This window comes from Camelina sativa, chromosome 4, assembly GCF_000633955.1.
Source record: "Camelina sativa cultivar DH55 chromosome 4, Cs, whole genome shotgun sequence".
NCBI classification, from domain to species: Eukaryota; Viridiplantae; Streptophyta; class Magnoliopsida; order Brassicales; family Brassicaceae; genus Camelina; species Camelina sativa.
The window spans coordinates 27253419-27272015 of record NC_025688.1 but is presented as its reverse complement, the minus strand read 5'-3'; the positions used below and the strand labels follow the sequence as shown (position 1 = coordinate 27272015).

Here is an 18597-nt window from a genome sequence, read left to right as displayed (position 1 = left end):
TCAAACCAGAAGGAGCAGGTTCGCCCATCACCAATTTTGCATGAAAGGAAAGTTTTGGCAGTGTTTCTCAACTTAAGCAGTTGTTTCCACAAAGAGGAGCCCTTACTTGAGGCAGAGAGTCTCCAAAAACATCTTCTTCTCAGCTTGTTTTCCCTACACCAGGCAACCCACAAAGAACCCGAAGCCGAGAATAACTTACATATGAGTTTGAGACCAAATACCTTATTCCATTCTTTAAGGTCTTTTAGACCTAGGCCGCCTTCTGATTTGGGAGAGCACACTGTCCTCCAAGACACTTTTGCTTGCTTAGGGATTTCACTTGCACCCGACCAAAGAAATCTTCTACATAGCTTCTCAAGGTCTTTTATGCACTTAGCTGGTAAGATGAAAGCTGCACACCAATACGCGATAATATTTTGAATCACCGAGGTTAGGAGTTGCAGTCGACCTGCATAAGATAGGTGCCTGTTCTGCCACGACTGGAACTTCCTTCTGATTCTTTGTATTAAGGGCTCACAATCAGATCTGGTGAGAGGGTTCGGGAGCAGAGGGAGACACAAGTACTTTACTGGGAGATTACCCGCAGAGAAGCCAAAAGAGGAGTTGAATCTGTTCTGTTCAGCCACGGTGGATCCTGCTAGGTAGAGTTCCGTTTTGTTTATGTTAAGAGCCAAACCTGAGATATTTGAGAAGTACCCTAGGAGGTCAACAATAGCTCGTAGGGACGAATGTTCTCCATCGATAAAAATCATTACATCGTCTGCAAAGATAAGGTGAGTGACGTTTGGATTTGACGCTTTAGGATGGTAACCAATTTGGCCAGCTTGATATCTCAGGTCGAGGAGTCTAGAGAAGATGTTCATGCCGATCACAAACAGGTAAGGGGAGAGTGGGTCTCCTTGTCTTAAACCCTTCTTTCCTTTGAAATAACCACATAGCTCACCGTTGACAAAGATCGAGAACCGAGTAGTTTTGATACACTGGCTGATCTATTGGATGTACTTACTGGAAAAATGAGTTGCAGTCAAGATGTCTATGATGAAGCTCCATTCAATGGAATCAAAAGATTTTAGGAGGTCAATCTTGAGCATACCTCTTTTTGAAATCCCACTGCTGTTATATTCTTGCACTAACTCTGAAGCTAGGAGGACGTTTTCTACTATATGACGATCCTTGATGAATACAGTCTGGTTCTCTTGGATCATCTCAGGGAGCAAGTTCTGGAGCCTTCTAGCCAGTAGTTTCGATATAACCTTGTATATAGCGTTCAAACATGAGATGGGCCTATATTCAGAAACTGTTTCAGCAGTTGTCGTCTTGGCGATCATGGATACAGCCGTGGAGTTCCAGCTAGGTTCAATCTTACCATATAGAAAGAAGCTCTGAACAGCTAGAGTGATCTCTTCGCCAACAATACCCCAACAGTGCCTGAAGAACTCCCCTGTATACCCATCAGGGCGAGGCACTTTGTCCCATGGAAGAGCAAAAAATTCTGCCTTTATTTCTGCGGCAGAGAAATCTCTATTCAAGGTGGTTTTTTGAGTCTCGGAGCACCTAAAAGGGTGAATTGACTGAATGCATGTCCTGAGACATGGAGTATTGCTAGAAGCACCAAAGAGAGAAGTATAAAACTCTACACATGCATTCTTTATCGACGATTTGTCAGTGATGATTGAGCCGTCTTCAAGGCGAAGTCTCTTTATACCACTGAAAGCGTTTTTGATAACCACACTCTTGTGGAAAAAACTAGTATTCTCATCCCCATCAGAGATCCATTTGAGACCTTATTTTTTATGCAGGAAGGTTGCTTCAGCTGCAGACAGATTCTGCCAAGATAGGAAAGTCTTGCGTTCTTCAGCTGCTGCCTTTTGTGAAGGAGAGTTGAAAAGGTGATATTGAGCTGCTTTCAGGTCTGCCAAGACCCCTCTCACTCTATTCTCTATCCCAGAAAACGCTTCTCTGTTGAGTTCCCTCAGTTTACCTTTAAGCTTTTTAAGTTTTTGGGTGATTTGGTACATCTGAGAGCCTGTCACTTGAGTAGAGTTCCAGCACTCTTGAACAATGTGCATGAAATTTTCATGCTGAATTAAGTGGTGGTTGAAGCGGAATGGCCTAATTATCCTTGGACCTCTGTCTTGGAATCTGATGCAGCAAGATGCGTGGTCAGAGAAAAGAGGTTCTTCGAACGTTGCAATGCAATTCGAGAACTCAGCAAGCCAGAACTCGTTGCCAAGGATTCGGTCGAGTTTTTTTGCAACAGGGGTGTTCTGCTAATGATTCCACCAAGTGAAAAGGGGACCGTGAGCAGGAAGATCCAAGAGACCACACGTGTCCATACATTGTTGAAGCTCACGAGCACCCCCTGAGTATACTGAGAAGTCGTTTCTTAGTGAGTGCTCCTCAGGCAGGAGAGTCTGATTAAAGTCGCTTGTGACAAGCCATGGGGAGGATCGCAGTGGCGTGTTAGCTGCCATGTCAGCTAGATCATTCCAGAGAGAAATTTGCTCGTGCCTTAGGTTTGCTCCATAGACAAAAGAAGCTGTGAAATTAATCACTTTCTCTGGCCAGGAAATACCACAGGTGATGTGCTGTCGAGACTTCTTGTAGAGATTAACCCTCACATCTTTACTATACACTATCCAAATTCTCCCTATATGAGAGTGTTCGTAATTTGGGATGAGACTCCAACCTGGCAGAATCCGCTTCATGACGGCATGCACGTTGTGTTCTAGGACATGAGTCTCCAAAAGGCAACCAAAAACTGGTCGATGTTGTTTGCACCACGAAACAAAATTCTGCTGCTTATCAAGATCAATAATCCCACGTATATTCCAACAAAACATCAGCATCACAAAAAAATTTCAACAAAAAAGAGACTAGTTGCGGAAGGAAAACCTTCCTGCATGGATGAGGCCCTTCTTAAGCTTGGCCCTGATCTTCTTCTTCTGACTTTTGGTTAAAACCTTGACAAATTCCCTTTGGTCTTCGTTTGGAGGTATAGCCAAGGTAACTACTTCAGTAGGAGATTTCACTGTAAGCATTACTGACCCTCCGGATTGGTGTACTGTAGGCACATCTATCTTTTCTTGAACAGGGCACGGATCGACAACATCATGGTTTAAGTACTGCTTGTTCGACGCATCATCATTAGTAACAGGAGGTAGAGCTATGGTCTCTTGTCCCGGCTGTAAACTCATCGATGAAGAAGCTTCGTCTAAGCTTTTCCTTACCCATTTCTTAGTTTTGGAGGGAGACTCTGAGGGCCCCGAGACCAGTGGTACTTTATCAGGTAAGGGTTCCTTCTTCTTCTCTTTGTCCTTTCTCCATGGGCAGAATGATTCTGTATGGTAAGCTTTCTTACAACATGTGCATAGTGGGGGAACATTAGTACAATGTTTTGAAGAATGTCCCGCCGTGTCACACAGAGGACAAATGGGGGGAGGTGAGGACAAGAGACCGCAACTTTCCGGGTATCCCTTGATTCGAACTGGGCACAAACAAATTCTGGAAGAGGCTTATGCAAATCAATTTCCGTGAACACCTTTTCAACTTCGAAATTAGTCATTGACTCTGTTTCTTTATGCAGGCAAATAGGGTGTCCCACAATACTGGCAATACGGCTCATGGCTGGCGGATTGTAGAATTCGTATGGCACATGGCGGAGTTCAATCCAGACAGGAGCCGTTTTCAACTCCGGTTTTGACGGTTGAACCCCCGGAGTCCACTCAGCAACGAACATAGTCGAGCCGTCTATGGACCAAATCCCTTCTTTGAGTACCCTTTGTCGAGTGGAGGCGTTGGGGATCTTGAAAAGGAAGGTATTTGGTGTATCGAGCTTCGTGACAGAGATGTCATGATGCCATTTGCTCCAGATAAGGTTTACCAGTGCTCTGATTTTGCCAAAGGAGGGAGCTTTGCGATAGAATTGACCGACGACAAAACTCTGCCACAGAGGCTTGCTTTCCTCAATAAACTTGTTCGGAATTTTTACGCAGAGCTCACCTGATTCCAAGAGAAAAGGTGAGCTACATTTTTTCGGTGTGGATGAGCCACCATAGGTACGCTCAGCCCATGTTAGAGGAGTCAAGTTCTCGTCATATCCAGTCACCGACGAGTCTTGGGGGTTGCCTTCTCTTACAAGTGGAGTTTGATCTGCTGCTTTCTCAGGGATGGGATGCAGATAGCCATTGGATCTGGAACGTGGGAGTAAAGGGGAGAGGGAAGGAGGAGTAAGAGGTGTAGGTGGAAGCGGATTGGTAGGAAGAGGAGGTTTTCGTTTTTTTCTTGCCATGCCGGAAGGAGAGTCGCCGGTAGTGGCCGCCACCGACTTAAAAAGGAAAAAAGGAAAAGAAAAAGCGAAGATCGCCGTAGAAAAACTCTACCTCGAAAACTGTGTCAGAGAGAATTTTTCACATATTATGTCTCATAGTTCTTTTTCCTTTTCATGGGGATTAGATTACTAAATTAGTATATTCAATTCCTTAAAATTCATAATTGGTTTGTTGTAGTATAAGGTAAGTAGTATTTTTTGTTACTAGTATACCATTGCGCCGTTCCACATAGTCCGTACCGTTCAGACCTACGGAACCACTAACTACATTGAACCAAGCACCATGCACGCCTTCATTATTTCACCAAGCAAAAAAAGAAAAACAAAATAGTCTTAATTAAGAAGACTTATAAAGAAAAAAAGAGAACGGTGTTGCGGTAAAACAGGGATAATGCAAAACGGTGATCATGCCAGCTGGGTGACTCTTAATTTCACTGTTATTATTATGCATGCCAGCTAACGTACAGAGTCTCATCATGTTGACGGGGTTTTAACACCGACGGCTCACGGTTTATTCGAAAAACTTGACTTCGAGCCCGCCAAAAAAACTTGAGATGGATGACGATAGTAGTGAACTACTATATCTTGGTTCAAAAAAAACAGCTCTCAATTTTGGTGAAATGTGCACTTCAAAATAAGATTAGCTTTCAGAATTTTTACTATGGTTTGACATTTGTATAAATACTAATTAGGAGCAATTGAAATATATTTCATTATTATTATTATCATAAATTCATAAACGACAGTTCCGAGAGAAAAATTAGTCTAAAACGACACTTGCTTTATAAATGAAAGGAATATTAGTAGTATTACTTTCCACATATTTTAAAATTTCATTTATTAATAAATTTGGACACTATTTGCATTAATAGCAAAAGACAACACCAATCACACAATTAGTCTGTTTTATTCAACGTATGTCACATTGTTTGTTCCGCCGGAGACATACAAAACATACTACAATGCGCAGGCTGTAATGTTTGAGCATGAATGACCCCAATCAAAAGTGGACAAAAGAGGAAATGTGTGGAGATTAAACAAATAAGTGCAATTAGCTGCTAATGATGTGTTTTTCTATATACTCATTAAATCACTGTCGGGGAATCTTATTTGGTAATTATAATCACAAGATTCAGGTTTCATATAAAATAAAAGAAGGAATCTTATTTTTTACTAGTAATTTTACCGGTCGGCAAGCATACTTTATTACGTAATCAACTACAGTACTTAGAATGATTCTTGATCTTAGTCTAGGTATTATGGCTTTAAATTTGATGGTTGGTTTGGAGTGTGCCGAGAGAAAACAAGATTTCTAACCTTGTAACTTGCAAGTGCTTATAATTTCACATGAAACAAATTAAGTCAAATCGTTAGTTCTTTGAAAGTTGTAATAACTTCACGTGACAATTATTATAATTTATAAATTATCTATTTATCTCTTTTTCGTATTGCCGAATACGTCCATTGGCGGTCGTGGTATATTCTCTATCTGTATCTGTTGCACCATGATCCATGATTCTTGATAAATAATCTATACGCATGAGAATTATCAGATTCTTTTTAATTATTATTCGATTAATCAGTTTACCAAAAGCTAATCCACGCTTGTTTAAGCTTAACCAACTATGATTATTAATTAAGGGTATCCAATGTTTCGTCAATAGTATTTTTATTTTATTTTCAAATTTAAGATCATAATGTCAGTGCAAGCAAAGAATATATGTACAGATCGCATTACCGTCCAACTCGCATTTTTATTTTGTCAACCCACCCGCAATTTTTTAAAGTTACATACCTTTACTCTTAAATTTCTATAGTAAACAACTACTTTTCTTTATAATGAAATAGTTAATTAAATTCTGTAATTGGTACGTGAAAACAATGCTGATGGAAATAGGTTTGGTCAGTCGATGATGTGACTTTAAATTTATACATAGACGTCAAGTTATAAGAACTGCAAATTATTGTAGTTTGATTAAATAAAATATCTTTTAAAGATGCATGTATGGATAATTGAAAATATTAGACGATTAGTAAATTTAAAGGATCAATTATATATTGCCATAATGTTATATGTTGCCACATGAGGTTAGATGCTCGATCATGTGAGCATATATGCTTATATGATTAGTGGAGGATGATTGAAACAATACATCAAAGGGTTCTTCTTCTTACTTGATTAATGAGTAGTGGTATATTATTACAAACTTCAGAGCCTTCTGTGATTAGTGATGAGAACCAAAAAAAAAACATAAATGAAGTTCAATATATCTATCTAATGCAGAGCTGGCAATTGTTTACGGGTGTCCTTTTGATAAGGCTGTCTCATAGTTCTCTTTCTTTTTTTATGGGGATTAGATTACTAAGTTAGTATTTAATTCTTTAAAATTAATAATTGCTTTGTTGTAGTGTAGTTTTTGGTAATCGAAATTTTTTAACTAGTTAACCGTTGCGCCGTTCCAAATAGTCCGTCCCGTTCAGACCGACGGAACCACTAACTACATTGAACCAAAAACCAAGCACCATGCAGGCCTTCCACTACAAAAAAAGGGCATGTTGCATCAGTTAGATTGTATCAAATAAATAAATGATTTAAATTTGAATTACTTTTTTNTTTTTTTTTTTATGGGGACTAGGAAAAAGCCGGGATACGCCCGGTATACAATAGGCAATTTAATTTTAATTTTACTCTTATGTTCTTAATATATATATATATATATATGGAATATTTTAATTAAAACATGGAGTATAGTATTAATACTGTTAATTTTTTTATCAATTTTTTTTAGTTGTAGTCTATATGAAACATAAATTCATGTTTATTAAAATAATTACTGTTAGTCTCATACTTCAATATTTTCCTATCGTCACACTTATTCGTTTTTATTAGTAGTAATTTGTTATATATTGTAATATGTAACTTTGGATACTCCATGACTAAAACCGTGAACCTCACAATTACTATGTAAGAAAAGTATTTCAAATTTTGTGCCGTCATACCAGAATCGGACGGCTTTGGATTCATTCGATGTACTGATGGTTTTATCAAATACTTTGTGCAAGTTTAAAGTCACGTTTCAGTCTACACATATTAAATTATTTTAACAGATTTAAGTATTTAACCAACAGTCCAACACATTAGCTTCAGCATAGCGGCGAGGGTGGAATAAAGGAACAAATCTGTGATTGTGAGCAAATCTTCAAAGCTCATGCATCTTCAGTTGTTTTTTATATATGAAATGTAAAATCCCACAATGTTTTGTATTGGAACAAATTCTCCCTCTAGGGAAAGACCTATTGTTCATCATATTATGATAGCTACTAACATAAAGAGAGTGGTGGTTCGAGAGAGAACCTGAAGAAAAACATAAGAAATGATGATTGTGTCACTTGGAACTAAACTCCTATTTGTAGATAATTATATGTATAATATATATGGTTGTTGATCCTCTTACATAAGGTGATCCTCTTTAGCCAATATGTACGAAGAAAATCAGTAGGAGAAATATAAATAGTTAACCTTATGTTCAGATCGGATTTTGAAACGATCTCTAGTGACCTAGAGCCGCAACGGCAAACCCACGTCGGTGATGAGGTGGTTTGTGGTCACCAAAACGGATGAAACAGAAATATGCTTAAATGGAGGAAAACCTTTACTGTAAATTCGATTGCATTGCTTCACGTAACAGAGGAAGGGTGGAGGGATCGTGAGACGTTATTAAGAGAGGCTAAAAGGAAGTTGAGACGTTCCCAATTTCATGAACCCATATGCTATATGTGAGTGAGATAGTGGAAACCATAGGGATGGAAAGGAGCTTGAATCTTAGAGATTGTGGGATTTTGGGAGAGGATGAGCTTTACTTTATAATTTTTATTAGGGCTTTGTCGTGGCAAAACGTTTTAAGGAAGAGGGGAAGAGCCGATTTCTTCTACTTCTTTAGGTGTAGCAACCATGGTATCGTTTAATAATAGGTTGCTGATGTGGCAATTTCTTAGATGAATATGATTTTGCTGAGGTGGACACTCTGAAAGGGCTCAAATTGTCCATTTTACTAATAGTAATTAGATTACTAAGCTAGTATTCAATTCGTTAAAAATCATAGTTGCTTTGTTGTAGTGTAGTTTTTGGTAATTGAAATTTTTTTACTAGTTAACCACTGCGCCGTTCCAAATAGTCCGTACCATTCAGACCTACGGAACCACTAACTACATTTAACCAAGAACCAAGCACCATGCATGCCATCATTTCATATATTTCAAGAACGTTACTGTAGTAAAGAAGACAAAACAAAAAAATTCTAAATTGAAGAAGACTTGTAAAGAAAAAAGAGAGAGAGAGAATGGTGTTGCGGTAAAATAGGGATAATGCAAAACGGTGGTGATCATGCCAGCTGGGTAATTTCAACATTTATCATTAAAAACGGTATACATTAAGTCAAGACTCTGATTTTAATGATAAATGTTGTCAATCCAACTTGGTTTTGAATTATCTTTATATATTTTTGCATATATGTATAATGTATATTTAAGTGGGTATAGCTAAATGAGGTAATGTATATTTAAGTGGGTATGGTTAAATGAGTTTCAAATATATATTAGTCTAAATGGGTTTGAACTTAAATAGGGTGGGGTTAAAATAGGATGGATTAAAATGGGGTGGGTTTACCCAAATTAACATCTTTATCGATGACTGTGAAGATTCTCTGGGTAATCAGTCAGCACGTGTCGATAACTTACTTGAAACAGACACTGCACTAGATCACCATTTTAATGTATACTAGTTGAAAGTTGATGTAGTCACATAATCTCAAATCTAGAAGCTAACCTTGTAGAAGCTAACAAGGAGCAAAGTTTGAATCGGCTAACCTTGTAGGAATCGAAAATTGAAGAGAGGAAGATGACCCAGAGCGAAAATTGAAGAGAGCACGACGACCCAGATCCAAAAAAGCAGCAAACTAAGCAATCTTTAAGTCGGAATCGAGATTGTTGCCGGAACTAAGCAGCGAACATTTTCATCGCCGCTCATTCTCTCTCGTTCTCTCTCAATCTTCAAGTCGGACTCATGGAAAAGATTGTTTAACGCTACACCAAAACGGTGACGTTTTGTTTTATGCAACAAAAAAACAATCTTTAATGGATACCCATTTAATAATATAAAAGCTCATTTACTAAGTGGGTTTAGTTAGATAAACCCATTTTATTCCATTAAACTATTTTTGATATATGGATTTATATGGGTAAAATTTTTTACACTTACCCATATATTAAATGGGGGTTTTATACCCAAATTAACATCCCTAGTCATCGACGAAAGAAGTATCGTTTTTCTCTAGTTTCTCTGTCGGTAGAGAAATTCTCAATTGGCGTGCACCAACTACCTCAAAGTCAATCTTATCGTTAGGCATTAACTTGTAATAAGTGGCTACCTTTTTAAAACTTTCCCCTAAATTAAACCCTCCCCTCTCATCTCTTATCAAAGAAACTTCAAACTTCTTATGACCTAAAATCTCAATCTTCCCGTTCTCTCCGAGTGTAAGCCCACAATCTTTTGAAAAGCTAATCCCAAGATACACCCTTGATTTTTTGGGCATCATATGTGCCGCTTCTTTGGCTTAGGGATGACGACCAGCTTAGTTTTGATATAGAATGTCTTTCACCTCCTCAATATACATATAATATAATATGATGCACATATGATGCCCAACACATTTATGAGAGGTTTTAAGTACAAAACTTAGATGGGGAAGAAATTGAACTTTATGAAAATATGAAGTCTCAAATAAGGCTTAAATGCCACGGTAATATCATGAATATACTAGGTGTAGCTTATTACATTTTTATAATATAGTTAATTACATAAGTTATTTTATTATTTTTGGGTTTGTTAAAAATTTATAGCCATCTAAGAAGATTAATATTTTTTAAATTAATATTTTTTCCACTTGAAATAGAAAATAACATTATAAATAATAATGAAATTATATATTTTTTTTTCAATAAAGAGATTTTTTTCTCATCTACAATATAGTATATATGGTATTAAAATATTTAGTTTATTTGTTCATGTAATTATATATTCCCATTATTTTCAGAATAATTTTGAGGATTATGCATTTTCAGATATAATTTTGAGGATTATGCACACAATAATAAGAAATTACTTAATTTCTGTTTAACTTTTTAACATCTATACTGGGATTACACTTAGAAATAAAAGAAAAAAACATATAAACGAGTATATTGTATACCATATAGTGGGGGAAAAAGGCTAATTTCAACCTGTACAATATTAAAAATGGCAATTTATACATGTACAAATTCTAGGTGCCAATTTCTACCTATACTTAGATAAAATTTAAATTTCATATCCAATCATTAAAAAGTGCAGATTTCAAAGTCAAAATCAACAAATATTAGTCAAGAGCCGACTAAATCAACAAATATTAGTCAAGAGCCCACTTAGATGACACAAAATAAGGCTAGACATGAGATTCGAACCCGGGTCCATAAAAGTTTTTTCAAAGCTTTAACCATTTGATCAAGCAGCCTTATTCGTATTATTGGTGAACTTTAATGTTTATAACCATATTCGCCCGCGAGAATCTCCCTCCTCTTCCTCTTCTTCTCTTGCTTGGCATCGTTAACGGCTGCTCCGCCGTGGTTCCTTCTCCATCTAGATCCGCCTCCGTTGGTCCAATCGCTAATTGTTTACATTCATCGTAGTTTCCCAAGATTTGATTTTTTAACTTTTTGATTCTTTTAAAATTTTGAATTTTGGGATTCTTTGTTCCTCTTTGATCACAATCATCATCACTAGGGTTTCTGTTTTCCAGTAAAATTTATGGAATGAGGAAGCCAAAATTGACAATTAACGATGCCAAGGAAGAGAAGAAGAGGAGGGAGATTCTCGCGGTTATAAACGTTAAAGTTCCCGTCTATGTTCAATAAGGCTGCTGGATCAGATGGTTAAAGCTTTGATATAAACCTTTATGGACCCGGGTTCGAATTTCGGGTCTTACCTTTTATGATATAGTGCCCCATGGGTTTGATGCGCGGATCCAAACCGACCCGGTCTAAAAATATTCGGATCCTATTTTGCTAGATCCAAACACGTCAGTTGCCTGAAAATGAAATTGAACAATTTACACTAATTACGATATATTATCTTAATTAAAAAGATATCCAATCAACAAAATACTAACCATATTTGAAATCTTTTAAATAGTAAGTGGTTTAGGAAATATCCAATATCTTCGGATTCATCTACCTATTAAAATTTAAAAACATAAATAACATCGGATTAGGAAATACTAATTAAGTCATTAATTAGAGCCTACTTACCATAAAATGTGAAGTGAATTACACAAATCTTATTTCATCATTCATATATATATTCTCGAATCCTACATACCATAAGAGATGGAGCTGTTGCTAATTTTTAGTAACCTTTTGAAATTGATACAATTAGATATTCGGAACTTCTAAATCTTAGAAACTAACACTGAAATTTATTTTTAACATTAATGATGTTTTTTTTTCTTCAATTACAAAAAAAACAAATCTTTGCAAAAATTTGTTACCGACGAAATTCAAAATTTATCACTTCTTCAATTAGTTAATGATATAATGATAATTCCAAACTTTTGTTTCCCTATTAATTTCGAAATCGTTACAATATAAATTTGCATTCATATTTTTGGAAATTCAAATATATATATACGTTATAAATGATTGAGAATTTAGCATATTCTACGGTTGACTCTAAGCCTATCAATATATGACTAGATGCAAGGGTTAACTTAACAACACTTGACGAGTCTTAAAACCATTTTAAAATGTATACACTTCTTTGATCATATTGGCTGCAAATGCTTTCACAGGCACTGCAATGATCAGACCTGCAAATGCTTTCACAAGCCCTACAATGATCAAAGCTTTCAATCAACTTACTTCCCTTTGGTGTAACTATTAAATATAGTGACATAAGATTTTTAGTTTTTGTATGATTCACAATTCTTTCGAGTGTAAAGACTAAGAAGGAAAAAGAAGAGTTTATGGAAAGTTTCATGCTTTTATGTAAAGACTAAGATCATGCCAAGGTGATCCATAACTCTTAACTAATTTTCTTTTGTTAAAATGCTATAATTGATGCAGCTTTGTATGTTGTAGACCTCTTTATGGAGTAGAGTTCATGGAAAAAATTTTGTTCTTTTGAAAATTATAATCTGTTGTAAATTTGTGTACAGTATAGATGAGTTTTGAAGCTTTGTGTTGTTTCCTGTTTTTTTTTTTTTTTTTTTTTTTTTTTTTTTTTTTTTNGGATTTTGGAACTTTTTAATTCTTAAATTTTTGAGAAGTAGTGCCTAAGTATATACACAAAAAATCTCATCACCGCAAATATAAACAAAACTATAACTAACCTTCCAGATATGAATTTTGAATAGATTATACAACATATACAATTGACACACCTTCTTGTAATCTTTATCTCCATTTGGTGGCCTTACCCGAAACAAAACAAGCTGATTAGTTTTCAATCGGTTTTGAGATTAAAGTCATCTAGTATTAAATAAACTATTGGCGAACAAAAGAAATATTCATTTTTCTCTTAGTATTTAGAAAATCATTTAAGTCGAGAGTTGAATTGAATGATATTGGCCGTATTGTGGCGGATGCTAGGTAGGGGAATAAAGCATTGTGATAGGGACAAATCAATGTAGATATGCATATGATGAGTGAGCCTATAACATGAGTTTGCTCAATTAATTCGGCACTTTCTTGTCAATTCTGCCTTAAATCCATTACTCTCGGAAGCTCTCGTTAGTGTCATTTCACTAATGACATTTAAATTCCCAAATCTATATTAGTGAGACTTACGACTTTAGCCCAACTAACACAGAAAGATCCTACCAACTACAGGTTGGTAGTGCCACGGCTAATGTGCGATGATAATCTTTTTGATATTAATATAAACAGATAAGTTCACTGGTTTTTAGAACAATATGTAACTGTAAAATTTGCAGCAGTAAACAACAAATTTATGTACATGGGAAAATTGTTCAGACTATATAACACCTCATAGTACTCAAAAAGTATTGATATGTCAGTGTGTAAAGAAACAAACGACTATCGCCAGTTGTGTGTGTCTGTGGCTTATTTAGATTATCATGAGAGATTGAAAATGGCGAAACGTGGGTGGACCTTCTTTTTTTTGTTCTTCCCCGATCTCCTCCTCAATTATTGAACAATTGAATCTCGAGCAGATTATTATCGGTTGGTTCTATATATATTTACCTAAATTAATCACTTCTTGTTGTCTTCAGTTTTGGATCTCGAGTCGATTAATATAGCCTATATTCTTATATATCCTCATCTGAGTTGTATGCTAGTGTTTTGATTCACAATTAGGACTTTTGAACAAGTTTGCGTGGTTATGCATAATCATGCTACACTCACCACTGGCGAGATCTCTAAGTTACCCATTTCGTAATGCGTATAGTATATATATAGAGATGATAGATGATATATACTAGTATTGGGTAAATTTTTGCATGATGTGCATGGCATTAGAAAATATCGAGTGCTTCAATTGTTTAATGGACTAGTGCTCTGTACAATTGTTTTATGGCCACACATTTGAATAAAATAATATGGGTCTCCAAAATAATATATCGCGTTATTTACCCTTTTGCAGTTTTCATTTTCAACACGTCTCATAATTTAATTAAATCTAAAATAGATCCACCGATTTTCATTTCTTACATATAATCTACAAAAGAAGAAGAGGAAGAAAGAAAATTCTCCATAATCACCGGCGAAAAGATGATGATGATATGAGAAGTTGTAGATACTTTTTTTTGGTCGTCTCCACTTATTTTCACACTCTTGCATATATGAAAAAACTCAATAAGTATAGCGTTTGATTAGGCACGAGTGGATTACACTTTCCTGTTCTTTATTTCAGTGATATAAGAACTACAATAATTTATATACAATTATCGAAAGTTTACAAATAATTGAACTCATATATATATGGCTCTTAGCCTGTGTTACTCTTCGTACTAGACGTGGGGTACATATGAAAAAATAATCTCATATCTTACACGCACGTATTAATCGGTGTAAACGGAGTAAAGTCAAAGTTGGACCCACTTACATCCATAAAATTATATATTTTTTTTAATTCTTTAATCTTTTACCTACCAATCCTATCTTTTTCACATCCTTTTTATTCTTTGGTAATAATAAATCTATGTTCGAAAAGTATATTTATTAGCTGGCAAGTACACAAAATATCTCTATACTTATTTCAAATCAAACCCATAATTTACCTGTAAATTAAGCTTATACTACCAACAAATCTTTGAATATTTGTAAATTTCAAAGATCGATAGTTTTGTAAAGATTATGATTATTATTTTTCACACAAAATATTTGTGTTTAATATAAACTTTCCAATAGACGATGATTTACTATTTAAACACAAAATTTGACTTATAACGAATTGAATAAATTCCTACTAAAAACATAGAAGTACTACAAAATAAACAGAATAAGATAAATAATTCGATCATTTGCTGAATGAGTGAGAAACAAAATTTTCTACTAATTGAAAGGTGATTTTTTTTTTTTTTTTTTTTTTTCTCTCAAAAGAATTTTTAGATTGTTTTCAATATATATAACATAAACTAAAATAAAATTCTCAATCATTTTCTACTTAGCTAATGACCAAATTTGGTTTTAGCTTTTAAATTTTGGTTTCAGCTTATTTGCAAATCTCAACATTTTATTACTGTTGAGACTTGAGATAAATTAAAGAAGTAAAAAAGATATTACAACTGTAAAAAAAAGGAGAAGTTATATATTTTGGAAGTACCTAATTTTTGTTTTAAGAAAAAAAAAAAAAAAAGATTACATATTATAAATCGAATAAAGACATAAAAAGGATCTTGTTTCTTGTTTTCCCCCTTCCCATGTGATGTGAACAATCTCACTCTCTTTCTCTATCTCTCTTTTTTGTGTTCTTGTTAAACTACAGTATTATATAACAAACCAGTCCAAGCCACCTCTTTTCCCACAACCAATCTCGCTCTCTCGCTCTCACCAGTAAAAAAAAACAGAGAATCTCAGATCAAAGAGAAATGGGTTTCACTTACCGAGGAAACCCTTCTTTTTTCTTCTTCTTCTTCCTCTGTCTCTCCACGGTATCTGCTTACATCAACAACAACACAAGCAGCAACAATGGAGAAGAAGAAGTAAGAAGAGAGCTAGCTTCTGGGAGATGCAATTGGTTCAGAGGGAACTGGGTTTATGATGTGAAGTACCCACTTTATGATCCTTACAAGTGCCCATTCATAGATCCTCAGTTCAACTGTAAGAAGTATGGTCGTCCTGACAATGCTTATCTTAAGTATCGATGGCAACCATCTTCTTGCTCTCTCCCCAGGTCCTTCTTCTCTCTTCTCCTCTCTTTCCTTATCTTCCTTACACATTCTTTAATTCCCGTCTTTTTTTTTTGATTCAAGAACAATGCTCTGTTTTTTTGTTTTTTCCATTAATTAGACTGAAATAAATTGAACTTTTTGTTTTTGTTCCCTGTTCTATTGTGAAGCAAAATCTTTTTATTGTTTTTAAATCCCAATAATAAATATGGAAAGCTGGAAATTTGAAGTGTTCTGTTTGTTGGGGTTTTAATGCTATATGCAGAGATATTTAAGCATATTGGTAAGAAAGGTAACTTCAAGCTTTTCAATTGAATTTCAAAGTTAGATAGTGATAGTGTAGTTGTAGTTGTAGTAGTAGTAGTGTTCTCTCTTTTTATTTTATGCCTTATTGGATTCAAAATTTGAAACTTTTTGTTGGAGCAATAATAATTAATGTATTGGAAATCCCATAATTTCACTCTCCAAAAAGGTTTGAAAACCGAATCCGAAGCTCAACCCAAAGTTTCCTTGACTGAAGTAAATAGGTATTTTTTTTTTAACGTTTTAAGTAACGTTCGTTCTTGAACACCAGCTGGATATTTTATTCTTTAATTATTCTTTTCTTGCCGATCTAGAATTGAGATTTGTAATGGTTTACAGATTCAATGGGTTGTATTTCTTGAGGAGGATGAGAGGGAAGAAGATAATGTTCGTTGGAGATTCACTGAGCACAAACATGTGGCAATCTCTTGCTTGTCTGATTCATGCTTGGGTTCCTAACACTCGTTACACGCTTCTTCGCCAGAAGGGTCTTGCTTCACTTACCTTCGAGGTTTGTGTTCTTTCATTTATGGATCTTATTAAATTTAATTAAAAAGCTTATATTATCCCACTTAGAATAAGTAGATATTTATTGAGTTGTGATTTTGCATTGTAGCTTTTAGTGTGGAAAGTGTGGTAAAAAGTCTTTATTTATCCCTTTTGTTAACGCTTAATGATTTAGTATTAAATAGGATAAAGTTAATTAAGAAAAAAAAGGGATAAAGTGTCTTTTGGTTTGGCTCATTTGATTTGATGTAAAGATAATTAATTGCTTAGCAATAGTATAGTTTTATTAATGTTGTAGTAGAAAAATAGTATTAGGACAAGAGAATTGAGAGAGCATTTAAGAGATGAACGTGATTAGTGGCCTATTTCCCAAAAAAGAGAATCTCCCGGAATATCATGTCATGTTTATAATCTTTATGATCATAAGCCACGCAAAAAGAGATTCGTTTTTTTTTTCTTTTTTTTTTCCTAAATGATACTGTATTTTGAGATAAAAAAAGCACATGGCCAGTTAAAATAACACATGTACGTAAATTATATACTCCATTATCTAGTGAACTAAATTTGGTTCTTTTTTGTAATGGTACCTGACACAGGAATACGGAGTGACGTTGATGCTTTACAGAACACAGTTCTTAGTAGATCTGAATGTAGAAAAAGTTGGGAGAGTGCTTAAGCTAAATTCCATTAAGCAAGGCAACATGTGGAGAGGCATGGACGTTTTGATTTTCAACTCTTGGCATTGGTGGACTCACACCGAGCACATCCAGCCGTACGTTTCTTTTTCTTTTCTTTGGCTCTGTCTTTTTTTTTTAGTAGTTTTGACTTTGAATAATTTGATGACGTGTACGTGTGGATGTTTTTGGCAGGTGGGACTACATGGAAGATGGAAATAGATTGTACAAAGACATGAACCGGCTCATTGCTTTTTACAAAGGAATGACCACTTGGGCTCGATGGGTTAATGCTTACGTCGATTCTTCTAAGACCAAAGTCTTCTTCAACGGCGTGTCTCCGACTCATTACGAGTAAATACACTTTCATCAATCTAATCATATTTTTTGATAAGTCTATTTATTAATGTCAAATTGAGTAAGTTGTTGTGTTAATCCTTGACATTTATAGACATTACTTTACTTAATTACGTTGGATATTTTTTTGTAGGGGAAAGGATTGGGGAGAGCCAATGAACTCATGTAGGAGTCAGACGCAGCCATTCTACGGGAGGAGGTATCCAGGAGGGACACCAATGGCTTGGGTGGTACTAAACAAAGTGATGAGAAGATTGAGGAAACCGGTCCATTGGCTCGATATAACGGGTCTCTCTCAGCTTCGTAAAGATGCTCATCCTTCAGCTTTCAGTGGGAACCATCCTGGTAATGACTGTAGCCACTGGTGTCTTCCTGGCTTGCCTGATACGTGGAACGTGCTCTTTTACTCTACTCTTTTCTCTTCCTAAATAATTCTTGTTTTTTTTTTTCTGTCTGATCAATGTATTAAGTTAACTTAAAAAACAAAAATCAATTATTTTTAGTTTATCTTTTCATTTTAGTCTCCTGATTCTTGACTGTGTTTAATAAAGTAGTAGTATCCAACGGAGGACCAAGAATTTAGTTGATTATTAATGAAAATTTCCATATAATTTAGCAAAATGAGCGAAAGAAATTAGAGATCTTCTTGGGCCTAATAATAGAGATAAAATGGGCCTGATGAAGCTCACAATGTAATATCGCAAGTGCGATAAAACTCATTTGGGAGGCAAGAACTCAAAAAGTGCAGCGTAAAGTCTCCACGTGTACATGTACGGAAAGATACGTGGATTATTTATTGGCTCAATACTGATCCCTTCCCACAAGCTGAGTCACCGTGCCTCTCTACACGTTTCAATAGTGAACTCAACACGTCACACACCTTTACCCAATCTTCATGACCGCCCAAAACTTGGTCTTTTCGGTTCTTTGATTATAAAGCAGGAATTAAAACAGATCGATAAGAATCATCTGAAGTATAAAAAAT

At 35.3% G+C, this 18597-nt stretch overlaps 1 protein-coding gene across 2 annotated transcripts; it reads left to right on the top strand.

The window, feature by feature from the left end:
• On the top strand, nt 15472–18114 carry LOC104782766 (protein trichome birefringence-like 39). Of its 2 annotated transcripts, none has more exons than XM_010507785.2 (5): nt 15472–15776; nt 16414–16585; nt 17178–17353; nt 17451–17609; nt 17746–18114. In XM_010507785.2, exons 1-5 carry the CDS (start codon nt 15472–15474, stop codon nt 18038–18040), a joined length of 1107 nt encoding a protein of 368 aa, XP_010506087.1. In that variant the 3' UTR covers nt 18041–18114. The 2 variants fall into 2 exon arrangements, with proteins under 2 accessions (XP_010506087.1, XP_010506088.1); XM_010507786.1 differs by lacking the exon at nt 15472–15776 and adding an exon at nt 15799–16298.

Coding starts and splice junctions, on each gene's coding strand:
- LOC104782766 (XM_010507785.2), top strand. CDS start 15,472: ATGGGTTTCACTTACCGAGGAAACCCTTCTTTTTTCTTCTTCTTCTTC. Junction 15,777..16,413: donor TCTTCTTGCTCTCTCCCCAG/GTCCTTCTTCTC, acceptor AATGGTTTACAG/ATTCAATGGGTTGTATTTCT. Junction 17,354..17,450: donor CACACCGAGCACATCCAGCC/GTACGTTTCTTT, acceptor TGTTTTTGGCAG/GTGGGACTACATGGAAGATG.